Source organism: Penicillium griseofulvum (assembly GCF_001561935.1).
Source record: "Penicillium griseofulvum strain PG3 chromosome Unknown contig_80, whole genome shotgun sequence".
NCBI classification, from domain to species: domain Eukaryota; kingdom Fungi; phylum Ascomycota; class Eurotiomycetes; order Eurotiales; family Aspergillaceae; genus Penicillium; species Penicillium griseofulvum.
The window spans coordinates 6,284,364-6,310,419 of NW_024467471.1; the positions used below are offsets into that span (position 1 = coordinate 6,284,364).

At 47.8% G+C, this 26,056-nt stretch overlaps 9 protein-coding genes across 9 annotated transcripts; 5 read left to right on the top strand and 4 right to left on the bottom strand.

Moving 5' to 3' along the window:
• Positions 1-607: 607 nt before the first annotated feature.
• On the top strand, positions 608-1,387 carry PGRI_032340 (aspartate/glutamate racemase family protein; the record flags this gene model as incomplete). Its single annotated transcript, XM_040790947.1, has 1 exon — positions 608-1,387. The coding sequence occupies one exon, from the start codon at positions 608-610 to the stop codon at positions 1,385-1,387; it is 780 nt and encodes a 259-aa protein (XP_040647900.1).
• A 4,828-nt stretch (positions 1,388-6,215) lies between these two features.
• PGRI_032350 (uncharacterized protein) lies at positions 6,216-6,965 on the top strand (the record flags this gene model as incomplete). Its single annotated transcript, XM_040790948.1, has 2 exons — positions 6,216-6,276; positions 6,337-6,965. The coding sequence occupies 2 exons, from the start codon at positions 6,216-6,218 to the stop codon at positions 6,963-6,965; spliced, it is 690 nt and encodes a 229-aa protein (XP_040647901.1).
• Positions 6,966-6,994: 29 nt separating this feature from the next.
• On the bottom strand, positions 6,995-7,672 carry PGRI_032360 (aspartate/glutamate racemase family protein; the record flags this gene model as incomplete). The annotated part of the gene is made up of 1 exon (XM_040790949.1): positions 6,995-7,672. One exon carries the CDS (start codon positions 7,670-7,672, stop codon positions 6,995-6,997), a length of 678 nt encoding a protein of 225 aa, XP_040647902.1.
• A 357-nt stretch (positions 7,673-8,029) lies between these two features.
• Positions 8,030-12,491, bottom strand: PGRI_032370 (putative TMEM1 family protein; the record flags this gene model as incomplete). The annotated part of the gene is made up of 4 exons (XM_040790950.1): positions 8,030-8,680; positions 8,735-9,811; positions 9,862-12,410; positions 12,458-12,491. 4 exons carry the CDS (start codon positions 12,489-12,491, stop codon positions 8,030-8,032), a joined length of 4,311 nt encoding a protein of 1,436 aa, XP_040647903.1.
• A 498-nt stretch (positions 12,492-12,989) lies between these two features.
• On the bottom strand, positions 12,990-13,907 carry PGRI_032380 (wax synthase family protein; the record flags this gene model as incomplete). The annotated part of the gene is made up of 2 exons (XM_040790951.1): positions 12,990-13,500; positions 13,561-13,907. 2 exons carry the CDS (start codon positions 13,905-13,907, stop codon positions 12,990-12,992), a joined length of 858 nt encoding a protein of 285 aa, XP_040647904.1.
• Positions 13,908-14,876: 969 nt separating this feature from the next.
• Positions 14,877-16,228, top strand: PGRI_032390 (aspartate aminotransferase family protein; the record flags this gene model as incomplete). The annotated part of the gene is made up of 2 exons (XM_040790952.1): positions 14,877-15,064; positions 15,118-16,228. The coding sequence occupies 2 exons, from the start codon at positions 14,877-14,879 to the stop codon at positions 16,226-16,228; spliced, it is 1,299 nt and encodes a 432-aa protein (XP_040647905.1).
• Positions 16,229-16,590: 362 nt separating this feature from the next.
• On the bottom strand, positions 16,591-20,952 carry PGRI_032400 (putative membrane-tethered transcription factor (SPT23); the record flags this gene model as incomplete). The annotated part of the gene is made up of 3 exons (XM_040790953.1): positions 16,591-16,722; positions 16,792-20,208; positions 20,263-20,952. 3 exons carry the CDS (start codon positions 20,950-20,952, stop codon positions 16,591-16,593), a joined length of 4,239 nt encoding a protein of 1,412 aa, XP_040647906.1.
• Positions 20,953-23,070: 2,118 nt separating this feature from the next.
• On the top strand, positions 23,071-24,429 carry PGRI_032410 (AA9 family lytic polysaccharide monooxygenase; the record flags this gene model as incomplete). Its single annotated transcript, XM_040790954.1, has 1 exon — positions 23,071-24,429. The coding sequence occupies one exon, from the start codon at positions 23,071-23,073 to the stop codon at positions 24,427-24,429; it is 1,359 nt and encodes a 452-aa protein (XP_040647907.1).
• A 1,098-nt stretch (positions 24,430-25,527) lies between these two features.
• On the top strand, positions 25,528-26,031 carry PGRI_032420 (uncharacterized protein; the record flags this gene model as incomplete). Its single annotated transcript, XM_040790955.1, has 1 exon — positions 25,528-26,031. The coding sequence occupies one exon, from the start codon at positions 25,528-25,530 to the stop codon at positions 26,029-26,031; it is 504 nt and encodes a 167-aa protein (XP_040647908.1).
• Positions 26,032-26,056: the final 25 nt, after the last annotated feature.

A 26,056-nucleotide genomic window follows, 5' to 3' on the forward strand; every position in this document is an offset into this window, starting at 1 on the left:
ATAGCCCTTCTTTGGTTTTAATTACCCTACAACATATGTTTAGCACCGTTTCTCACTACCCTACCTAAGGTAATATTTTATTAATTTAAATTATTTAGAAACAGTTACTAGTTATATTTCTATATTACGTTAAAAAACGCGAAAACCTTGTTGATTTAGATAGTTAAAAAGCTATAGATGTTTACCCACAAAGTAGTAGTACTCCTATACCAATCCCAAATATATCCATCGATATCTTGTCGTGAAATATGTTCACATCTCATGCGTGGGGAAATACTGGGAAAAGAGAAACGAGTCACATAAAATGCTAGAAATTATACATCACATTGAGATCTCCAGATATCATCGGAAGTCGAAGCACGTTTCACCGAAATATGCTCTTTTCGTCAAAGATATTCCTGTACGCAAGGAGAAAACAAGGTGGAGAACTCGAATTAATCGTCGAATTACAGCCAAAAACGAGTTTATGGCGTACATGCATTAAGGTCCCTTCTTGAGTTGTGGTGCCGTAGTAGCGTAGTAACAAGGATTTTGCTTATAACCATTGAGGTGGTCACCCGGAAAGTCATTCTTCTCTACTTTCTATACCCAGAGATACGATCACCAAATGCCAGTTGTCAAGATAATGATTTTGACTCCCACGGGTCTACAGGATGCAGATAAAACAGTTGCTGAAATGGCTCGGGATCATAAAGATTCCAACACTCTGGTCACGGTCGCTTCACTTGCTTCTAGTGCTGGTGATGTCATAAGGCTTCCGACTGCCCTAGAATGCCCATCTGCAATGTGCCTTCTTCATGTAGACTTGGTGAAGGCTTGCTATCAGGCCCGCAGAGAGAGATATGACGCCTTCATTGTCGATTGTATGGACGATCTTGCTCTTGACGAGCTGAGAAGTATTTCCGGCGATATGGTAGTCATTGGGCCCACTCAATCGGCGGTTCAAACAGCCCTACGGCTTGGAAACCGTTACTCCATCATTATCGACGATCCTATCTTTAAAGAAGTCATGGAAAAGCAGCCTTTGCGCAGGCTAGGCCCTGATCAGTTACCTGTCTCGTACCGATCAATTGATATGTCCTACCATGGGGACCAGAAAGAACTGGAAACACAGCTCTTTGCACAGTCAAAGTTGGCAGTTGAAAGTGATGGCGCAGAAGTTGTGATCTTGGGATGTACTCTCGCGCGCGGATGGTATCAAAGCCTTCAGCAAAGACTCGACGTCCCTGTTATTGATGGCTCCATCAAGTTAGCAGAAATGTCTGCCCATATGAAAATCCGTTTTGGTTGGCGTGGGGTAACAAAATCTCCTACAGATGAGGAACTTAAGCGGGCCAACACGATGCAAGAGCCTTATGTGTTTAGTGGAAGAATCGATGTTGAATAGCCTGCTTCGGTTATACATGGACTATAATATCTACAGAGTTATAGTTTCAAGTGCGCTTTGTGGCCTCCTTAGGCTGATCCGTCATACCTTTTCGCTATTTCATGTTCCCTTGCTTGTATATAATTGAGCAGCTATTGTAGTGAGGCTCTCACCCTATTTGATTGAAGTTCTTACTCCTCATGTCTTTTACAGGCTTGGTAGGATGGTATAAGTTACGCAGCCTAGGTAAGAGAAATAATCATCAACTACGCATTATCGTTAGCTGGAATTACACCTTTCTCGTCCCATTATTTATATATAATTTACTTTCTATAAGCAGGAACTACCGAAAAGATTTACGGCTCAGTATCCCGACCAATCACATGCCCAAAATAAAGTTTACCATTCTCTTTCTATATGCATCACTTGGCCATCAACTTTCTCCCTCTTCGCCATCTCCTTTTATTTCGGTACGCTGCTCCTTTAATCTTATCAAAATGGCTTCGCCGTATCCCTGGTTCCGGGGCCCCGAGATCCACAGTATTGTCTTCGATGCCCCTGTACCGTCTACCTGGATTGTCCTTGAACGCGTCAACGAACACGAGCACCGAAAGGATCCCGATCACTCCGCTATCTCCTATGCCTCCGTTAAGTATCATTGTAAGAGACGCGGAGATAAAAGCAAAATCGCATTCGTTAGCATATATAAGCAAATTCCCCACCTCGGCACAGAGTTTGACGATTATACTACGGTTATTACTACCCGCGCTAAGCAAGCTAGGGCATAGAGACAGTTAGAACATGTTACTGTATATTTATAGACTTAAGACCTAGCGTAGAATCCCATCGTGCAGCTCTATTCATAGATTAACCTAACTAGTAGGTCTTTTCATATAGAAATCTTCGAAGCGGGTCTATAACTAGGCCGTCTACCCGCCAAGCTTACCGTCACCTGTTCTCAAATTTATATAAACTACCTAGGCAGCACATAAGATAATAATTTGTATTGAAGAACCTTTTCGAATATAATTCGTGTTACATTACTAGCTTGCTTAATGTTTCAAGTACCACTTTCTAACTGAAAGAAATCAGCTTCCTGAAGTGTCTACGTGCTTATTTTTCCTATACCTTCAATTGACCCGGGAAGTGTTAAACTACCCGTAACTATTAAATCATACTGGTTTAAAACCCCCCACCTCTCTTATATTTCTATTAAACCTCCTCGTTATCTTCAACTACACAATTTTGCCTCTATCTCTAGGCTCTAGCTGCAACACTCCGTTTCCCTCTGCCCTTCCTTCAACGTCAACATAGACGCTGACTCAGCTACTATAATCCTATATATTAGTTTGATTGCACTCGCGATGGCTACTCTAGGGCAGCAAGCTGAGGTACGCTCTTTATAACCTAGTCTCAGAATCAAGCTAATAGTATTCAAGCTTTGCATGCTATGGAAGCGCATGAAGCGGGTGGAAAACGAAATAAGAGACACGAGGCGCTAATTATTTCTGGGAAATCAGTTTCTGGCCCTGATTACAACCTCTATTAGTTTGATTTTTCGGACAGGTCGTGGTGGCCTTTAATTGGATGGCTGACTGGGCTAAGCATTCGGCCAGTATAGTAGAGGCACTGTTCACTATGCGTGGGTTTGCTAAAGTATATGCGAAGTTGCTTATATGGTACGAAATGCTTTTTCGTTTTACGTGTCCGCGTCCCCTACCGTTAAGCGAGCTACTCCTATATATGACTCGGATAGCTAGAGTATCAGTACTTGTCCATAGTAGTTATAAACCTCAGGTTATCTGTTAGGAGCTACCACGCTCGTATCTATATCTTCTTTTTGCGTCGGGCACGAACCTACTATCTAGCGTCTAGAATCTCTAGGGCTTGTATATAGATAATAGGGTCTTATAAGATATATTATAGCAACATCACCCAGCCCCTTAGTCTAGCTTCCCTGGTAGGCGAGACTGACTATACTGTCCCAAGGATGCCTAGGCGAAGGTCATTTTAAATTAGTTCAAGCTGAGACTAACTTCGGACTTCTGGTCATATCATTATCTAGATAGTGGAATGCATAAGTCATAAAAAAGCGCCTAATACCACCCTAGCTCAACCACGGCGGGACCTCCACACTATAGCACATGACAATCTTGCAGTAGCTAACTTGGTTTTAAGCTCAGAATACCTATAATCGTACGGCCGGGATTTTACGACAACACTAATGTATAAAATCGCTTCCATCTAGGTAATGAATTTCTAGGTCATGCCTCTTCTCACTCTTTACCGGCATGCTTCGTAACTATGCAGAGAGCCCGAGTAAAACATGTAGTAGGTTGAAGATATTAGATAGGTCATCTCTTGATTAAAGTCTTCGGGCATGTTCACGTAGGCCGCAGTGGAGCGACTTTTGGTCTTTAACGCTAGCTAGGGCATTAGAAAATAGTCTTGTTGGTGAAATAATCCAACAAAAGTGATGGACTTGGTATAGAGGGAACAATGGTATAGAATTGTATAAAGTATAACTTCCTATGGCTGCTAACTTCAAACACCGTTAGTAGTTCAATGTCAACAAGTTACAAAATTAGAGAACTGCTATTATAGATAGGCCAGCAGTACGTGCAATAGTATTCCTCAAAGTTGGTCCATTGCCGAAATGAAAGCAAAGGGGTGTAGGTCGTAATCAGAATTATATATTGACTGATCTTTCATCGGAATATCCATAGATGTCGTCCATTTGTGAAGGGTACGAGGTTGGTGGAGCGGGGAGCTTGAAGGTCCTGATGAACAGCAAAATTGCCTTATTAGTGATGAATTTATAGAAAGGTGGAAAGAGATAGAGAAGGCCACACACCTCGTTCACTTTATAGAAGCGGCTTCTGTCGAAACATATAAAAATCAGGCGACAAGGCATTAGTTTTCCTAAAAAGGGTGGCGTCTATAGGGCTAGGCGATGCACTCCACACATCCCGATAGTATTTTTTCGGCCCGATTTCTTCAACAACATCCGATATGGTGTAGTGGCTAACATCGCCGTCTCTCACACGGCAGCCGGGGGTTCGATTCCCCCTATCGGAGCTCATCGTGAGATAACTTTTTGCGTACATTGCCTGTACTACGGATATCTTTTTTTACACAGGTGAAGCAAAGAGAGGAAGGGGTTTGTAGGTAGTAGTAGTAGTAGTAGTAGTAGTAGTAGTAGTAGTAGTAGTAGTAGTAGTAGTAGTAGTAGTAGTAGTAGTAGTAGTAGTAGTAGTAGGTAGGTATAGGGCATATAAACCACACATTGTTTTCGTCCTAGATACGTTGTGTGCTTTTTTTTTTATATACAAAGTACGATCCTTCAACCTACTACATACTCTGGTATGCCTCTGTCTCTGTCTCATTACGGATGTAACAAATGGTTACTGCTTGTCTTCCAGCGGTGAAGATATTGTCATTAGAAAAAAAAAAATTTACTCTACAGGCCTTACTCCGTAGAAAGTCGTTCACCCGATGCTAAAACATCAGGCCAACCTAGAAAAAGGGTATGGTATGGCAAGCGATAAAAAGCAAAGTAACTCACTCCGATAGGGGGAATCGAACCCCCGGCTGCCGTGTGAGAGACGGCGATGTTAGCCACTACACCATATCGGATGTTGTTGAAGAAATCGGGCCGAAAAAAAACTATCGGGATGTGTGGAGTGCATCGCCTAGCCCTATAGACGCCACCCTTTTTAGGAAAACTAATGCCTTGTTGCCTGATTTTAGCCTCACTAAGGTTTGATTCCAGTCGTCTTCATAAGCGCCCTTCCGTTATTATTGGACTTCCACTTGTTCGTGCAAGCAACTTGTAGATTATTTACTATATGGAGTATAGATTAGGGTGTACTAGACAAGAAATTCTCACTGTTGTAGTTGCATAGTCTTATCAATGGTCGCATGCAGGTCATCCGAGGGTTTTGATCCATTTTTAAAGAGCCTCGAGATCTATACTACCCTAAAATATGCTACCTGAACCGCAATGAAACCGATTATATTTGGCTTATCCCAGCAATCTTCGACAATTCTGTGCAGGCTAGCGTCTGCTTCTCTTACCCTATTGCTGATGACTCCCGTACATATATATATATACCTACATAGGTATATATATATATATGTACGTGGTTTACCCATGTACGTTTTTATGTTTAACGTAACGTTAATTATTCCGCCCGCGCTTATATATATATTTTTTTACGAGAACCAGAGAAACCAACCCTTTCTTTTTTCCGACATGACTTTCCGTAGGCCTGTGTACCTTAAAAGGCAACTCAAAACTGGAAAAAAAAATTCCTCTGACCCGGGATCGAACCAGGGACCTCAAGATGACAAGTTCTTTTCAGAACAGGACAATTACAGTCTTGCGCTCTTCCAGCTGAGCTATCAGAGGAGTTGATATGATGAATTTATGTGCCTCAAGGTCTTATGAAGCTGCTTACCCTCGGCAAAAACCGGAGATTCTCTTATCGAGATTCTCTATATCTTGAACATTGACATGTGAAAGAGATTTTAGTATTTTAGTTCAAATCCTTTACAACCATACATATATATACATAATAATATGAGAACTCAAACCTAGACAATGGAGTACCCAGGACTCGCTATTTTCCCCATCCCGGCATCGATTCGGCGTCGATTGCCCCGCCTATATTCTTCCCGGGCCGAGTCAAACGGGGATCAGCATGGACTGGCCTCTTTGTCCGAACCTCATCTGTTATGTCACAGCCAACTATGTACAGTAGCACCAGAGATCCAAAGGCCTTCCACAGCTAGCGATGACTTGGATTCGTTTGACTCTGGCTCCGTGAGATCGGATAGCCGAGAGGGCATGGGGTCCCCAACGAAATATGACACCGAGTCTGGCTTGCGGTGGAATCGAGTCGTACCTGGTGAGAGTCCTGTCGGGAGTTGATGTATGAAGTATTCACGGCTTTTACTGACTTGTGAAGCGTTCAATCTTCTCCGCAATGCAGGATATGAAGCCCAGCAGCCACAGCCAGATGGCCGTCTGACTCGTTCTCTCTACGTCAATGCTCTGGTTTACCTTCTCGATGCTTTGCCTTCAGATCTGACCGATGAGGAAACTTCCATGCTTCAGCGTCATATCCCGGAGCCGGTTAAAGCTGGGTTGACAACTTACCCCCAACCGTCCGGGTATATGGATAGCGCGAATAAAATGAGCCCCCAGCCAAGATCATATCTGCATAAAATTCTCGCCTCGGTAATTGTGCAGCTCTTCATTTTATTGCGGTTGCTTCTACCATATGCAAAGGTGTTCATTCTCCAACTATATGAGTATGAGCACACACATCGCATCACCGAACGCATCGTGACTACTACACTGGAGGCAGCTAACGGGCTGGCCAAAGGCAGTATCAATCTTGGAACTGCTGTTTGCAAATTTAATGAAGGGCGGGTTGGTGCTGCTATCTCGAATTTTGCAGCCTGGTGGATGGAAGGTGTAGCTGGAGGGATATACGAGGGAGTTGGTGAGGGGATGGTACATTTGGGTCTCTCGGGAAAAGAAGAGGATTTAGATAGAATTCCTTTACAAATGAGTTATGTCGATAGATCATAGACAAAAAGGAAACCCACATAAAGCCGAATTCAATCTTTCGCAAAATCGAGCGCCGCATGGGAGAGAAGTCGTGTTGTATCAACGACGTCGATCCCACAATTTTGTTCCGTAAGAACAAGAGGCAACTCGGTGCACCCAAGGATAATACCATCACATCGTGTAGCGAGCTCCTTAGCAATGCGCACCAACTCGCCCGTCGTCTTTTCCAGGAAGATTCCATTGATCAACTCGTGTAAAATTGCATCCATGACAATTGTTTGGTCAATGTCAGACGCATAGACCGCAGCCATGCCCCTCTCTTGTAGCGGACCATTATAGAGACGGTTTTTGGCAGTCCAGGTTGTGCCTAGAACTCCAACGCTCTTGTAGCCTTGCATTTTGCAGTAATTCGCAGCGACGTCGAGGATACTGAGAACAGGGATGTTTGACTGAGTCAAAATATCGTCGAAAACGATGTGTGGAGTGTTAGCGCTGATGATGGCAAACTCGGCGCCAGCTTTGGCGGTGCGGTTGATCGAGTCGGTTATCAATTCTACCAGGAGCTGGTTGTTGCCAGACTTGAGTGCTTGCTCCAGGTCTCCGTAGATAGGAGTGTGGGTGACAATTTGAGGGTAAGCAATGCTCCGTCGCGCTGCTTCTCGTCCGATTTCTTGGAGGGTGATGACCCCGCCTTCTATGGTTGGGATACAGATTCCAATGGTTTTCATTTCGAGTACTTCAAATGATAAATGTAGAAAGATAATAGCTTCGATGGAGCCAAAAATCCAAATCTCAAGTTGTGTGTAGGAAGGTTGCTCCGACTTCTCTCTTGAAACATGAAAAATGTATCAACACCACTTACCCCTACCATGAAGGACTGGTCATGATGACTGAGCAATGACAGCAGTTTCGACTATGGGCGTTGCGCTAAACCACACAATTACCTTATGTTTGAATACGCTGCGACAAAAGGATAGAGGATTCATGAATCGTAGATCTACAGACAAACAAGTACCCCCCAGCGAGCCTACATACGACTCATTATACATACAATCATCCAATAAACCACACATAGATCTATTAAATCAACGAACCTCCTCTGTCCGCCGCTCTGAATCAACGAGCCAAGAACCCCCACCAGCAGCATGATTACCGCCAGCGGCACTAAGACTAACAGTTGTCTTCTTCAAATCCGGGAGAACCAGAACCGTCTCGCCATGGTTACGGTAGTCGACCTCACAAGGGATCGAGCGACGGGACGGCGCCATGGAACCAGCAGGATCAGTCGTAGCCGGCGATGTCGGGAGCTGAGATGCCGATGGGAAGAAGGTACGGATTTCAATACCCGGCAGAAGGAGGTGGCCTGGTTTCTGGGGGAGTAGTAAGACCGTGAAGCGGTTGGATTCACCATCGCGTGCGAGGAAGTTGCCCCGGCGGCGACCACCTATTTGCCACTGGTCGGGGTTGGCGTGAATCTCATAGGAACATTCAAGGGGCTGATCGGCGTTTTCGCGGCTCGCTGGAGAACACCAGCGTCGCGTGTGGCGGAGACATAGCTCGGCAGTGATCATCTGGCCGACCGCGGCGTGGGTGGAGGGCCCGGAGTCAGTGGTGGGCTTGGGTTGGAGCTGGAGGTCGGCTGTGTGCACGACTTGGATCTCGGGGACATCGACGGGGATGATGATGCGGCGGGCTGGGATGGTGGGTTGTGCAGGGAGCTGGATGGTGGAGTTGCCCTGTTGGAAATGTGAGTAAAATAGCCGACTAGAAACATTCGATTTGGTTCTTACCTTGTGCCACTCCTTAAGCCACTGTCGCACATCCTCGCCTGGTGCTTTCAAAGCTCCAAGTAGATCGTCCCATCGTACAGTCTGATACGGTAGCATGTTTACTTCTCGAATGAGCCCGATCGCTTCCATGTCATTTGTGGACAGCTGTGCGCGGAAACTGCTGACAATGTGCGACGTGAGTAGCGCTGCGTATCGGCGGAATGGACTGGAGTTAATGGAAGCAGCGAATTGCTTTTCGACTGCATCAAGACACTCATCGTCGACACATGTGAAGTCAACGCCCAGCTGTAGGCTGCGCGGTGTTGACGCGGCTGTGTTGCCTTGATTATGGCGAATTTTGTAAAGAAGAGACGCGGGCTGCTTGGGGAACACATCAAGGGCAACAGGCCCGGTGATGCTGGATTGCACCTCGTAAATGTCTGAGCTGGGTAAACTGCAGTTCATGATACGAAGCGGGATCAGCATGGCCGGGCTGATGGTGAAACGCGAGAATAGTACTTCATCCTTGAAAATGTCCTGTACGTTGACCGATATAGGTAGCGCTGAAACAACGCTGAATGATGCCGAGGAAGCAAATCGGCCTTGCTCGGTCTCATACCCGATCTCTGCTCGCGCTGAGAGGGTCGAAAATGCCTCCTCTACAGTGTAGGGGATACGCAGTCGGACGAATGACCGCGCCGGCAATTGCCCGAATTCGATAATGCCCGAGTCGTGGTTGGCATCCACATCGAGCTTGCCATCCACGATCTCTGTTTCTGCAAGGCGAAGCCGTAGGCCTGCAGTAGCTGGCCGGACACGGATCGTACCACTCTTGATATTGTTTCGTCCGGTGTCAAGTTCCAGCTCTAGCGTCCGCATGGCTTGGAGGTTAATAAGATGCGGTGACACGATCTTGGCCTGTAGGGCTTCGGCTGGAGGGTAGCAGTAGATGTACGGCTGGTCGTCGATTTCCTCTGAGTCTTCCGTTTCCCGGAAGCCAACTGGAAGGCTGGAGTCTCGCCCACCGTTGTAGTTAAAGACAAGGTTGCCAGCCCTCATCTCCAGACGGTCAATTAAGTACTTGCCTTGAAGCGTGGTCTGCATAAACGTTAGTTACTGGTATCGGAAGCCATCTTACGAGTACTTACCGAGGAGTCAATCAAAATCTGTGTCGACGATGATTTCACCATGAACTTGGCCGAGCTATCGATCCAGTGCTCAGAATGCTGAGAGCTGTTGGCGCTGATTAGCCGAATCTTGAGATTGTCAATCTCGATTTTGTGGCCCAAAAGGAATCGCAAGGACAACTGGATCTGGAACCCATCCTTGTTGTCATACAGCCGAATGGCCGGGTCAACACGGAGATCGGCAAAGAAGTCTGTCAAGGAAGCAGGGATATCCTTTTGAAGAGAGCCGGATGCTTCAAACAAATCGCGGACATGCCCTTCTAACATTTCCTGTTCAGTGGAGGGAATCGAGCCAGCTACGGACTTTTGCCTGACTGACAATTGCGCCTGCGCATATGTAGCAAATTTGGAAAGCAACCGTATCATCAACCGAACATAGTCCTCGTTCCGTTTGAGCTCCTTCAAGCACCGCGCGTGGAGTTCAAGCATGCTTCCTTCCAGAACAATCCAGTATTTCGAGCCGTAGAAAGGAGCCATCCGATAGAAATAGGAAGCAGCAGACTCGTAGTCTTTCCGGCGGTATCTTAAGATAGCAATTTCAGCCAGCGCCTGTTCGACAGAGTTGACACGATTGGCTGCCATATGATGGCGGATCAAACGGTCTGTGAGATCTTCATAAAAAAACAGGTAGGCATCTTTTGACTTTAATGCGGCCTTGAGGCCAGAAAGTTCGATTCCCACAAGCGACGATTGCTTCTTAGAAGGTAGTTGTGAATATTCAGTGTCATTGACGTCCAATGAGATCTCCGTAAGGCCACTGGCCCCAGAACGATGACGATCATCAAATAGAAGACCGAGATTGTCCCAGCCCTCAGCCCAGCCCCGTCTGCGAGCAATCTCCTCGAGGGACCGCCGAGCCAGAAGAAGCAATTCCGCCCTCCCGGATGATAGTTGTTCAGAACCAGTCTTTTGCGTTGGAATAGGCACGGGTTTAGGATGTTCCATAGTCGACCGCCGCTGCATCAAACCAACACTATCAGAGATATCCTGGGTCACTGGTCGGCCAGGTCGGGCACCACCTATGAGGGAACTAGAGCGGCGAGGTACATCGGCACGGGAATCTGCCATCGTGACAGCAGCGGCTTCACTCGATTGTGCAACAGCATGGAGAGAGGATTCGGGAAGCATGAGAGTGGGAGTAAAGGTTTGACTCAGGATCTGGAAAGCTGCCGAAAATGCCCACGTGGAGACTAGATTGTTGATAATATCTGTCTTGCCATCATGGACTACCTCCGCTAGCCCCAATTCGAGGTCATATCGAAGGGTACGTGCAGCTAAACCGATAAATTCCGTTGCCCTTCCACAAATCTCAGCTAGCAACATGAGATTTTCGGGCTTCTTGCCTAATTTCACCGCGTTGGCGTCTGCTGCGTATTCGCTGTTGTTCAGTGATGGAGCTCTCGCGGCTCGGAGTAGTAGAGTCAGTTGACGAGAGAAGATGTATGTGCGAAAATCGAAGATAGAGATATCGCTTGCTAGGATCATTTCCCGGTAGGACATCTTGTTGGCATTAAATGGGAAATCTTTCGGTTGAAGCTCAGACAAGAGAGTCCCGTCATCGTCATTGCCCTCGCTGTCATCGGGAGCCCCAGTCTCCAATGCCTTTTTGGCCATGCCAGCCCATTTTTTACTAGTGACCGAGAGTGCACCGCTGTGTTGGTCACCACTCCCATCGAGCTGGTCTCGAATGGCTGCATCCAAGCCAACAGCTAGTTCATCGTATCCAGCCAGCGCATCTTCGAAGAGGCCCACATTCTCGAACCCCCTAGCAAGACCTTCCTTAAGGATAAAAAACGTGCAGAAGTTCCAGCCGGGCAAACTGCGCTGAGAGTCTTTCTCCTTTATATCCTCTTCATATTGAGCCACACGCAGATCAAACGAAGCTAAGATCCCGTTCTTCATTTTATCAATCAAATCCTCCAGTTGCTCACCCAATTCAGGGGATTTTGTCCCCTGCTTTGGAAGACGTAATTGGGCCACCCGATCCACAGCAGACTTGGATGATCCATTGAAGTCGGCCTTCGCCTTTTCCAGCACTGTAGTTGAACCACGGCCCCATTTCGAGGTAGGTGTGGCCGCCTTCTCTGCGGCGTCGCAGTCCGGTACCACGTGCAGGATAAGCCACTCGAACGCGTCGTGCTTTTCCTGACTAGTCGTTGCGGGCTGCGAGCTTTGAGAAGACGCGTTGGCCTTGATCCATTCGCGAAGGTTCCGTCGGGCCGTTGCCTTGTAGCTTTCGTTGTCGTCGCATCGGAGGAGGTAAACTTTCAAGTATGGTGTCTGGCGTAGACCGGGAATCTGGTGTCTGCGATGAGCGATTGTGCCATGGACAGTATCACTCGATGATTTGCGTTCGTTTGATTCTTGCGCAGGCGTGAAGCCGATGCGGAGCGACTCGATTGATCGTACGGGGCGGGTTGGCGACTTCCAGTGGAGGTTCTTAAGGGGAAGCTTTGATTCAATCACGGGCTGAATGAGCGGAAATAAACCCGAAGGATCAGTGTATTCAACTGTGTATGGTCAGCGCAAGCTTTATTCGTCTCAATCCTGGTCGTACCCGTCACATTGCTCGAAGCCTGCGAAGGGTCCATTTTCCCGGGCGCAATACGGGAGAAAGCCAATTGACCTCAGGACATGTCAAAACTTAAGGTGCATAGGAAGCTTTCATGCGCCTGGAGTTAAGGGGAAAAGTTGCGGGGTGAGGGAGACCATGCTGTCAACAGCGGCGCACGGTCTTTTCCATTTTAGTGCATATCTCCTCGCTGTTTTGAGATTTAGATCTACGAGCTTTTCTTTGTTTTAATCTCTTCGATATTAGAGATATTTACATATAAGTACTTATTTATTGTTTATTCCACGTTAATATAAATATCATCTTCATACTATGTAGTTAATACCTTTTCCCGCTTTTTCCTACTGTCTACCTAGGAAACCGAAATGAAATATACAAAATGACACCCAAAATGATTAAAAGACTGTAAAGACATTACAAGGCCGTTTAAGCGGTTGAATATTCTTGTTTAACATCTCCAGGGGCATTTCAAAAAGAGAACTCTATATGGCAGCATGGGGATCTATACCCGATGTCCTCACACCTCAATCTCAAATATCTTTGCTAGCACAACACCACCAGCCAGAACAATTCCTGCCTCTAAAGGCAATCCAATCCGACCTGCCACAGAAAAAGGAACAAGAGCCTGATTTTCCGGTCTTACCACCTGTGGATAGAAAAACCCAGTTGAGGTGACACCTAGCCATGCCATAGACCACGTTAGGCCGAGAGCTCTTTGCCACAGCGGCTTAGGAATATCCTTGATTGGTCTATTAGACTTGGAAAAATATTTCCAAAGTGCTTTGATGCCATCTTCGATCATGAGGCCTAGAGGGGCAGTGAGGAAGAATAACAGGGCGCCGGATTCCTTTGCTGGGATTCCCTGCACAATATCGAGGATGAGATGCAGCCCGCCCGAACAAAAGAAAACAACAAAAACGTTCATATACCGCTGCAACAAAGACCTTGGCCTTAGACCTAATAGGTCTTGGGTGATGAAGGCGCTGACCGAGGTCAGGGGATTTTGTAGCAATTGATGCCAGAATTTCCTACCAAATCGTTGTCAGCATGATATCCTGCCTCTAATTATGTGCAGTGAGTGAGCTTACCCCCAGAAGCCACGTACGGTATCGGCATCCAGTGCTCTTCCGTACAGTGGAGGGCAATTTGTAGGCGAGTCTAGTCCAAGTCCCACGGTAATTATCGAAAAGACACGATGGTGGAAGTCTATGAGAATCCGGCTGACCACAAATCCAGCCATGAGATTTGAGATGATGCGTTCGATCCATTGTTCGGTTGAGATATCCCATCGAGGTACTGGCGGCAGCATCCCACTTTTCTCTTGCTCCAATGCTTGCTGTAACGCAAGTGTAGCAAAGACATCTAGAGCTAGATATTGCCAAACAACAATGGATATCTGGCGAATTAGAAAGCGACCTCGAGGAGGCGTGTTCATATCGCGTCGTTTATAATATGCTGGCTGTGGCGGGGCATTCTTTATCTGCCATGGAGTGTTGATCCCACGAGGGTCGGTAAAAAGCCGAATCGCGGCATAAATTCGAGCCACCAAGCTCTGGCTACCCCCAGAAGGCAGATCATTGCTATCCTTGGGGTTGATGAGTAGCAAATTTAGGCATTGGAAGAAGATGGTCACGAATAGGCGAGCGCATTCACACCATATAAATCCCGGGCCCAGGGCTGTGGCTACTGGTATAGCCCGATATACAATTGAGACAGCGCATGGAATCGACAGATACCGAAGGGCTGATCGCTTTGGCGTTGCGATTAGGAGAGTGGCAGGTATAAGGCAATGGACAGCATAAAGAAAAAGAATATGCACAATGTTGGAAGAGTTGGACATGACCCTATCCCTAAACAGAGGAAAACAATGAATCTTTTAATGGGTGTTGATGTTGTGAGACGTAATTTTCTATTAAAAGGGGGCAATCATTTCGTATTTTTCAAGGGCTTATACTGCATGGGCCTTACGGTCAGCGATAAATACGAAAATGACAAAAATATATGCTTCTACATTATTAGCATTTCTTTTTTTCCCCCCCAAAGGATTGAGAATTGATGTCTCCTTAGATAAATATCTGTACTTTGTTTCATATCCAAGAGTTTCTTGTGAATCACTCGATTCATAGATCCTGGGCGATATTAGTGGAATAATAAATAATTCGCTAGTATGCACCTCTCTTAATTATCCCCAATGAAGGCCATAATGTGTAGAGACTCTCCATTAGGAGAGTATCGAGTAGCCATGTGAGTACATGCCTGTCGATGTTTATATTGACAACGTATATAAATCACGTGGAGGGGTATCAGCCCTAGGTATTTCCCCGCCCATATGGATGTAATCACAGTGTAAACCTTCTGTTCATAACATCCCAAAGACCTAGTAAATTATCTTACACCTTTCAAAATGGACTCAGCCATCTACGATGCCGAGACTCGATTTATCGAGCGCCACCCTGAATCCCAGCGCCTGCACAAGCTGTCACTTGCAAGCTTACCGGGAGGAAATACCCGCACTCTGTTGCACACCGCACCATTTCCAGTTTTTATGCGCAAAGGAAAGGGATCAGAATTGTGGGACGAAGATGGGAACAAGTAAGAATATTAATATAGACCCCGAGAACGTGTAGACTAACGGTATTTCCTAGATATTATGATCTAGTCGGTGAATTGTCCGCCGGGCTATATGGGCACTCTCACCCAACGCTACAGAAAGTATTGACAGATACCATTCAGAATATTGGTTTGAGTCTGGGTGCAACCAATATCTACGAGCAGCAATATGCCTCATTGCTGTGTGAGCGATTTGGACTTGAACGGGTTCGATTTACAAACTCAGGAACAGAAGCAAACATACATTGTCTTGCTGCAGCCAGAAAATTCACCAGTCGTCGTAAGATAATCGTCTTTCGTGGAGCCTATCATGGTAGTGTGCTATCCTTTGGGGCTGGAATTCCAGAAAACAACATTGACCAGGCTGATTGGGTACTACTACAGTATAACGATTCGGAGGGGGTCCGGGAAGCGTTTTTACAGAATGATGATATTGCCGCCGTCATTCTGGAGGGGATCCAGGGGTCTGCCGGGTTTATTTCGGCATCCTTGGAGTTCCTACGAACAATCCGCGAGGAGAGCGAGAAAGCGGGCGCATTGATGATTCTGGACGAAGTCATGACATCTCGGTTGGCGTTTGGTGGTCTGAAAAATATGCTCGGAATCAGACCAGATCTTATCACTTTGGGCAAGTATCTAGGTGGAGGCTTGCCATTCGGGGCCTTCGGTGGTCGAGGAGATATTATGGATGTTTTCAACCCGCTCACTCCCGGGGCTTTGGCACATTCTGGCACATTCCAGAATAACACTTTGATGCTACACTCCGGGTATGCGGGACTGTCTGAAGTGTATACCGCTGAAGCTGTTCTATCGCTCAATGCCCAAGGCGATGACTTGCGTCAGCGCTTGCAACGGGTCTTTGAGGGAACTAAGTTCTGCGTCACTGGTCAGGGTTCTCTCATGTGTGTCCACACCACCCAGACAGGACTTCGCGCGGAGCAGATCACTTGTCGGGATAATGTTGCTGCGGTTGAGGCCACAGATCTCAAACAGCTTTTCTGGTTGGAGCTGGTGAATGCAGGGTTCTGGGTGCAGAGTCGGGGAACAATCACCTTGAACATCGCCATGTCTACCGCAGCTCTCGATATGTTTGTTGAAGCTGTTGAGAAGTTCTGCAAGAGATATAGATCCTTCATTGTAGTTTAGAACATACATGCGTGATATCATTATCATTATAGTGGGCCTAAATAAGGAGGCATAATACTTAAAGAATTCTATTTGGATGTAAATCTAGAATTGAGGACATGTAACACAATTGCAACAGAGGGTTTGGAGACAATCGTCATAGGGTTCAAGTTGGGTAATTACATAGAAGAAAGGACAGTTATACTCAATCATGCGGATTCTACATGTAGTCACGCCGCGTCATTATGAACACAATAAGAAAAAGACAAAAACCCGACAGCTAGTCGTATAATAGGGAAGGCTCACTCGCTCAGGAACAACGCCAGAGAAATATATGAGGGAAAAGAAAAACAGAAGGAAAAAGAAAGAGAAAAGAAAATGCCCTAAATGCCCATTTCCACAGCCGGCTGTGTATAGCGAGCTTTCACAAATTCAAAGCTGTCCGTGACGCCTTGCCAAATCCCGGGAACGTAGTTTCGACCCCAGGCGCAAATAACAAGAATAAGAAGAGGAATCTGTAGAAATTGTATTAGCTGTGCATTAGGCAGGAGAAACGAAGCTGGTGGACATATTTGTTTACTTACCCAGATGAAGTATAGGTTTCGGTCGCTGCCTAGACCCTTCATTCGTCGAGCCTGTTGCTCTCGAAGATGCTTTTGCTGTTCACGCGAGATGACGTTGCGCCCGATTGTGATATCTTTGATATCATCCTTCTCAACTTGAGCGCGAGGAGCGGAAGCAGAAGCGGAAGCGGCGGCGGCAGCAGCAGCAGCAGCACTGCTCTGGGCCTCGAAGTGTTCATCGATGGCTGCCTCTGTTGCGGCGCGGAGTAGACTAGACTTCTTCATGTCGGACTCATCGGTGGCATCGGGGTGTGGGAATAGCTCATCATATGAAGGTGGTTGGTTGGGACTGGGCGCGGAGGTGCCCTTTAGGTAATCCCACCAGCCGTCCCGAGCAGTAGGTCGGTGAGGGACGAGGTTGGTTATACGGCGCATCATTCCTTGCCCTTGATAGTCTTGGAGGGCGGGCATCGCAGGTATCGCGGGCATTGCGGGCATCGGGGGCATCGGAGGTAAAGCTGGTAGGTTCGGGAAGGCATTAGCCACGCTCTGCTGGAATTGATTGATTTGAAGAGCCAGCTGGTCACGCCACGCAACGAGAGGTGCTGGCGGGGCAAAGCCTTGAGAATCTCCAGGTGCGATGGTCTGTTCACTATTGTCGATGATTTGCGGGCGGATATCTTGGTGCAAACTAGACCGACGAGAAGGGCTGAATTGAAGAGGTTCTGAGTCGGAATCGTCGGTAGTTTCCTCCTCATCATCCACATCCTCTGAGTCATCAACGTCATGGTCAAGAGATCCAGAGGCAGAAGACACCTCCCACATCGAGCTGAGCGAGGCTGAGCTACTTTGACGGCGGCGCGATGTGAGGGATCCAACACTGCGGGACCGGTAGTGGCGAGACGGAAGCAATGCGGCTTGGTGCGCGGGGAGCGTTGTCGCTAGGTCCGCGGCAGTGAAGCCTCGTACACTACGAGTGTTGGGATTGGCGCCCGTCAGACGCAAGCGGTGGACAATGTGAGCATGGCCATTAAGTGCGGCCAGATGCATTGGCGCATTGCCCGTGTTGTCTTGCACATCGGGGTTTGCACCTCGAGCCAAAAGACCAGCAACAAATCTAGTGAGTCCCAATGACGCCGCAAAGTGAAGAAGACTCTGACCGGTGGCACTACGAGAGTTATACCGTGCTGATCGGGGACTGTCATCCAAGTCGATAAATTCCAAGTAGGTCAGCATCTTGGAGTCGAGATCGCCAAGTTTCCCTTGGTTCTCAAGACCCGGTACTTGGCGTTGCTGACTGCCAGAGGAGTTACCGTTACTTTGCATGTCTGCCTGCATGTTGAAGAACGCATTTGGATCGCTTCCCATAATTTGTTGCGCTGTGTGGAATGCATCCGCTTGGCTGCCCAATTTCTGACCAAGGATGTTCAGTGCCAAGCGATACATTTGAAGCTCACGATCGTCCACATAGCGGAAGAACAGCTGCTGTTTAGGCATGATGGGCTGAGGCTGCTGGACTTGGCCAAACGTTGGGTGCTCATGTTTGAACACCACAGACACCAATCCCGGTTGCAGAGCGGGAGGGGTCAGGCAGTTGAGGCACTTATCACCCCAGAATGTGGTTGTGGTAGCCAAGGTGTCACCGAAAACAACCTCCATGCCAGGATAAAACCCGCTGCCCAACAACGTAACCTCAGTACCTCCTGTGATGGAGCCCTCGGCAGGTACTAACTTGTGGATGACTGAGGGCAATCGATTGGGGGTATTGTTGAGGGGAGGCCAAGCCTGACTTGAGGAATTCGCACCAAGTCCAATGGGGATATTTGCATCATGGAAGCCGTTGCGATTCGAGCCACCTGGTGTCCCCGGACGACTGGGTTGGGTGGAGTTGGGCGTCGATGCCACCGTTCCCCCGGCCAGGGTATCCAAACTTTGCCGTTGGGCAGGAGTTGGGTTGAAGAATGGATTGTTATCATTGTTCTGGTTGGGAGTGGGCGGGCCATTTCCATATTGAGACATGGAGGACGGGTTTACGAATGGCCGTTCAGTTGGTGAAGCGAACCCTCGGGCAGCCGCAAGTTGCGCAGCATTGGTCATAGCCGCTGCGGATGACTGAGGTGTCTCGAGTCTTGTCATCGTTAGTTCCGATGGAAGCCTTCCAGAGCTGCTGTGCTTGCGTCGTTTGCTCTGTGGCCCTTGGAAATCAGATGGCGATGCGCCTCGAGACAGGCTCCTGGACGTTTGAGGCACATGCACTCCATTCGTTGTGCCCGGTGTTGTAAATGAACTGGGCGTAAGCTGATATTGAGAATTGAACCTTTGTTGAAGGCCCTGCAGATCAGTTGGTGATTGAGGGGCACCGAAAGAATTTTGTCCGTTCTCGGGGTTTTGGCCCGAGGAAAACACTCCAACCCCTGGTACTTGTGTCCCATCTGCGAGAGATGGCGAAGGGCCAGTCGGCGCAGGCGCAGATGGAGCCTGCGTCTTGTGGTCATCGGTTATCATAATCGAATTTGTGATTGCCTGCGCCACCACGTTGTCCAAGTGATCCTTCACAGTGAAGATAACCTGGAACCCAAGCTTCTCGTTCTGGTGTCGGCAATAGCATGCGATCCGCATCGGCAGTTCCACTTGCATTGACCCTGGTGGGACCGATAATCTATCGCCGTAGCCACCGCTGGCGTTCTTTGCTGGTTCGGTCCATTCCTTGATCTCGCTAGTGTTGAAAACAATGACACGCTTCTCTTCATCCTTTTGAAACAATTCATCTTCCTCGGGCTTCCTTTGTTTCTTTCGTGACGCACGTTTCCGTTCTCGCTGTATACAACCGCTGCAGATTTTCACATCACCACCATCCAACGGACGTTCGTCATCCGATGTTGGTTGATAGTGATCACCCCTTGTCCGTGCAAATGCCCGCTTGATTTTTTCTCTGTCTTGCATGGCGCTTGTGCATACTAGACTTGTATACAATTGAAGCGTATCACGGGCAGGTTCGGTGGCAGGAGGAGCAAGAAATTTGAGCTTTGAGATGGTGTGCGAGGGAAGACGGAGTTTCTTGACGCCGGTAGGTAACGGGGAGAGGGTCAATCGGATGGGAATTTGAGTCTCGACGCGGGATTTGAGGGAAGTCGGATGCACAGTGAGAACAGGTTGTAGAGAGCGCGTATTCATTTGAGGTTGGGCTGGAGAGGAAGCGAAGTTGACAGGGAATTGGTATGATGCGGGCGAGCCGAAGTTCATGGCCGGTGATAGCGAGGTGTGAAGAGGTGACTGGTGATTCATGTTGATGCCTCCGAAGCTTTCTTCTAGAAATGACGAAGGAGAGTGCCCACCCCATTGTGGAGCCACTCTATCCATATCTTGGGGGATCGCGGTCGAGTATGGGGATTGACCATTGAGTCCAAAAGCGAAGAACGGAGACCCGGGGGCATGAACCTGTGAATTGTTAGCATTTCGCGACAAACAAAAAATGCCGTTCAAGCGACTCACTGAAGGCACAGCGTCGACCGATGCTAGCGCAACATGATTGCTCGAAGGACTCCAGAGCTGGGATTTGGAGCGCTTCTGGGGTCTCGGGAGTGACCCATTGTCCGTTTTCAATGGGCTAGGGCTACTCGCTGCACTTTCAAAATCAAAGGCTGCGTCCATCGCTTTATTGCTGACCTCCAGATCCGGATCCATAGAGAAACCACCATCCATAGGAAAAGAAGGGTCAATATTGAACGGTGATTCCTCCTTAACTGACGATAATTCCGGGCGCATCCAGTCCTCCGATGGGTAACTATTGGAAGCCAAGGGGTTCTCACTATGCGCTGCGGAGTTGGTCGAAGCGATCGATGTTTGTCGCAGGTGATTCCGTGGTGATTCGGATGAAGAACTGCGACCCGAATCATCTGGGGATTCAGCTGGCGAGTCCGCGGCAAGAGTCTGCACCGGTCTCAAGGGGTTTTGGTCTTGGTATGGTTTGGAAGGCCCCGATGTGCCATTCGGACGTGAAGTTGTGGTTCGTGCGAATAAGTCGTCAAAGTCTCCCCCAGCACTTTCGGTTGACATCTCAAGTTTTGTGGGGTCCAAAAAGTCCATGTTGGCGTTACGGAAGGTGGACTCTATGTCGTCGTCCATGATGATAGGATCCAGGGCGGAAAATGAGGGCGAAAAGGGTGCCTGCGGTGATCCCATGCTTCGTGTGTTTCCGTGTTCAACGTTTCAATCAACCGCCACCTTCACAACAATTGAATGTAGCACGTGTTGAAAGGGATCCGGAAAGGCGATAGGGATCCAGAGAGAATGACAATCAAGTCTTGACGCGGTTTAAACCAGGGCCAGTTTCCGATATCATGGCCCTGAGAAAGGTGAGATTTGAGGTTGGGGAAAGTCACTGCCTGTGGCCGGGGAATCTGGAAAGGGGAGCGGGAAAACTGTGAACGCCGAGTTATGGCAGAACTCAACAAATGTGATTCTTTTTTAGAATATATTCACCTTTATACTGTAATGAGATACTATAATATTTGAATTATATTTATGTATTTGAAAATAATCTGTTTCTTTTCTTTTTTTTTCTTCTTTCTAGAGATTCTCCATGTGTCAAATTATAACTTTTTTTTCAAAAATAGACACCTCAGGCCTCAGAAGGCGGTGACTCAGGTTGATCCCCGTCTGACAAGTCCGACTATCCCTTTTGAGATCTGTTCCATCAAATAATTGGAGAGTTGTACTCCGATCAACTTTCGGCTTATTACTTTCTTTCTACTCACCGAACAGAGTGATCCTCGGGACTAATTGGGACAAAGTACTCCGTACTCCGTATGGAGTACATGCATAAGGATAACACAAGAGGCCTGTGCCAAGTGCACAAAGATACTTCGGGTCAACATGACTTGCGAAGGCAGAGATTGTGGCACCCCGGCTAGCGGCTGTGTCCTACCCTCATCATATTGGAGTAACACTCCTAGTAGATCTAGCTATCAGTTGTGTGTTGTTAATCACGATAACGTATCGCCTCAATGCAGGTGATAGGTGACACTATGCAGGTTTTCATTGTCGGACTCACCACGGAAAGGGATCTTGAGTAATGTTGTGCGAACTCTCAATATGCTACTCCATATAGGATATATAATATATCAAAGTCTTTGGATGTATGTTGTACTTTGTGGAATGGCTTGACTATCCAAAGATATGGGGGTGAACGGCCCTTCATATATGTTGTATGGAGATCGATTTCCTCCGTATGTTGTACATTCAAGCTAGACTGACGTTGAAACGGGATCTAGCTTGGCTAGGTGTCCACATCGAAACTTCCTATCAGGCTTCTTGAATTTGAAAAATGTTTCCAGGGTGACTTGGTCAAAAGTCCATAAAAATGCATGTTAGAATGTGATTTTCTGACTTGATCACGATTTGCTTTAGACAATTTAGGCAATTTACAGAGATCTGAACCGAGACCTATGAGTCATTAAAGTCGAGTACAACAGTATATGCCGGTGTTTTACCTAGTTAGAATAATTCTAATGACTTTATGGACTCTTGATGTTTGGACTGTGATAGGATTGAATTAGCCGCTGAGAAGTTGAACTTTTGTCAACGTCATGTTTCAACTTTTGTAACATAAGACAGAGATCAACCAGATTCAGTTTAACGTCCGTACAACATACGGAGCACTCCGTATCCAAACTTGAATTCTCCGAACATCCCCTGAAGCATATTTCAACGAAATTTCCCCGAGCAGCGGAGTTGATCAATCTTTTTTTAAGGGATGAAACTTGAACTGTCACAGACAAGCGCCGATCGACAGCCACCAAATAGAGATATGAGACAGAGTCAAATACCCCCCTCCTTGATGCTCCTTCGTGATCCTGATAGAGCATAGCTTAATTACCTTTCTTCACTAGTGCATCCTTAGGAACATCCAGACGCTGTGAAAAAACCACATGCTTCATTTATCTGTCACCTAGATGGTTTCTCGCTCACAATTCTCCACCTATGGGTGCTCTCACTGGAATCCTCGTCTCGGAAACACATATTGAACATGGAGATATCCTCTATGAGGATTTCTTGGCAGAGTTGGTGCTTTTGTGAGCTATGATGCTGAGAATCTATATAAGGCCCTGGAATCAGGGCCATTTGATTCTTCTCATCCATCCTTTGCATTCCATTCTTTTCAAGGTCTAGTACCATTCATTCTCTATTTGGGTTTGACTTCATTGACTGAAGTCCCCTTTTCATTCTTTTTTTCGACTCTTTTGATACTACGATCCTTCGATCCTACGCTGTGCGTTTTTATCTCAAAACTTCTTCAAAATGTCTGTCCCAAAGATTGCGGGTCTCCTGCTTAGCTCGGCCGCCATGGTCGCTGGTCACGGTTATCTGTCGGGTGCTGTTATTGATGGCACCTACCACGGTGGCTTCCTCGTCGATAAATACAATTACTCGCCCGAGGTTCCTGAGAACATCGGATGGGCTGAGACTGCCACCGACCTTGGCTTCGTCGACGCCACCGGCTACTCTGGCCCCGACATTATCTGTCACAAGGAGGCCACCCCTGGTGCTCTCTCCGCAGAGATCAAGGCCGGTGGTTCCATCGAGCTGCAGTGGACTAAGTGGCCCGAGAGCCACCACGGCCCGGTCATCACCTACATGGCCAACTGCAAGGGTGACTGCTCCAAGGTCGACAAGGCCACCCTCGAATTCTTCAAGATCGATGAGGCTGGTCTGATCGACGGCAGCAACGTCCCTGGTAAATGGGCATCTGACGATCTCATTGCCGCCAACAACAGCCGCACTGTGACTATCCCTAGCGCCATTGCCGCTGGTAACTACGTTCTCCGTCACGAGATCATTGGCCTGCACTCTGCTGGCAATGCCAACGGTGCCCAAAACTACCCCCAGTGTATCAACCTGAAGGTCACCGGCGGCGGCAGCGACTCTCCTAAGGGCGTTCTCGGCACAGAGCTCTACAAGGCCGCTGATCCCGGCATTCTGGTCAACATCTACACTGCCATGGACTCATACAAGATCCCCGGTCCTGCTTTGTACACCGGCGCTGCCCCGGGCTCCTCGACCACTGCTCCCGCCCCTACGACCACCGCTGCACCCACCACTGTCGCGCCTACTACCACTCCCTCAAGCGTGAGTGCCCCTACCCCGAGCTCCTCTTCGTTCTCGCACCCGCACTCCACCCGCCGTCCCACTCGCAGCCCCACCGGCACCCCTACCCCCTCGTCTACACCTCTTGCCCCAACCTCCACCCCCAGTGGATCTAGTTCCGTGTCGACCGGTGCTCCTGCCGTGACCGAGACTCCCACCTCTGCTGCTTCTTCCTCTGCTGCCCAGGGTACTGACGAGCCTGCCACACAGACTCCTAGCAGCACCCCCGAAGCCTCCGTCACAGTGAGCTCCCCAGGTCAGTCCGCCCAGAGCTCCGTCCCCGCTGGTGGCAACAACGCCCAGCCTAGCCCTACTCCTACCCCCGACTCCGGCTCTGGCTCCGGCTCCGGCTCTGGCTCTGGCTCTGGCTCTGGCTCTGGCTCCGAGGGCCCTAGCGACTTCTCGGCATACCTCAGCTCCCTAAGTGCCGATAAGCTCCTCGAGGTTATCCGCTCGACCATGAAGTGGCTTGTCTCCGACAAGAAGGTGCACGCCCGTGCCCTGTCGTTCTAGATGTTCTCTCTGCGCTAGATTTATAGCCATGGAAAACTACACATCTATTTCTATATATGATGTGATGAACGTCTTTGAAACTCGATCAGGTATCCTGTCTTTTTGTTGATTGTTCAATTTGGACTGCTTGTAACAACACCGTGTTACGGATCTCCTTTCTGTTCTTTTCCTCCTCGCCTTTTGCACACAGGAGACGATAGGCCTGCCTTGGTCTTTTTTCCTACTTTACCTTTACGAATGGAATTGCTGGATTGCTCATTATAACATCGTAGATAAAAGCGTATTGCTCCCTTGTATAGTACTCCCAGTTCGAAGAGGATAACATTGGGGCAAACACTAGAGGCAAGTGATTGCCTGTAACCAAATAGAAACCAAATAGAAATGTAATCCTGCCATACAACATGCACATTGTAGAGAAATGTCGAACTGCAGCAGAACTAAGCCTCCATCGGGTGTTGAGGTTCTTGGCAATTCGGCGAATTATTGAAACCCCCGATTCCATGCTCAATGGAGTATTGACAGTAGGCGACTGTTTTCGGAGACATAAGTAAGGCTTTGGCCCAAGATAATATTAGGGATGAAAGAACACTCCCATATGTTTCTGGGTTTTCCTTTTTTTAGTATGCTATATGCATAAGAAGGCGATGAAGAATAAACCATACAGACCTCGGATTTCCGAGGCATTAGGCGAGATTGGTACAATCATCAACACTTGCCACATTGTTTGCGAGGTAGAAAGTCATATTGTAAAGAGTTCCGTGCAGATAAAACTGAGGTTTGACCACATTAGAACGTATGTCGAGTAAGAGGCCTGATTAAAGCAGTCAATAAAGAATTGTGTATCTTTCCTGGGATAGTATCACCTCAGATAGGTGCTGATTTTGATGAAAGCCCATGATCTTCTAGAATCCCTTTTTCGAATTCTCAAAGGAGAGTTTGGGGAGGTAGAGATGATGCTATGGAAGAGTCTAAGGAGTTATCTCAGGTAGTACAGCCCTGGAGAGATTATATACGAACTGGACAAAGCACCTGGACTCATCTAAACTCTCGGGTCATTCTTCGATCTCTAGACATATTAGCAACCATTTATAACCCACAATGTCAACCTCGGATACCGATACCAATAGAGCTGAAAGCAATGATACCTCCAACCAACCAAGCATTGAACCTATCTACGGCATACGCGAGTCCACACAGCACCATGCAGATAATACCCGTCGCGTAGATGCTACACAGCGCACAGAAATCTACACTGATAACCCGGGCCATGCGAGTCGTCTTACAGACGAGGAACGGCAGAGACTAGAGGAACTCGCAGGAGACTCGAGCGGGGGTGCGATCTTCGTTACGTATGATCTAGTGCACAGAATAGATACGCGCATGGCGGATGGGACCCGTCGCACGGATGAGGCTTTGATGCAGTACTTGTTTCAGGATGATATATGGGAGGCTGTTGATAGTGGTGATACCAATGGCACAGAAACACGAAGGGAGAATAGAAACGGGAATGGCAATGGAAGACAAGATGACAGCGAATTGAAGCTGCCGAATGGAACTGGGGAGAGTCATGAAGAGGGACTGAAGCAACAGAGGGACGGTTAATTCAATGTTGAGTCGGAAATTGGCT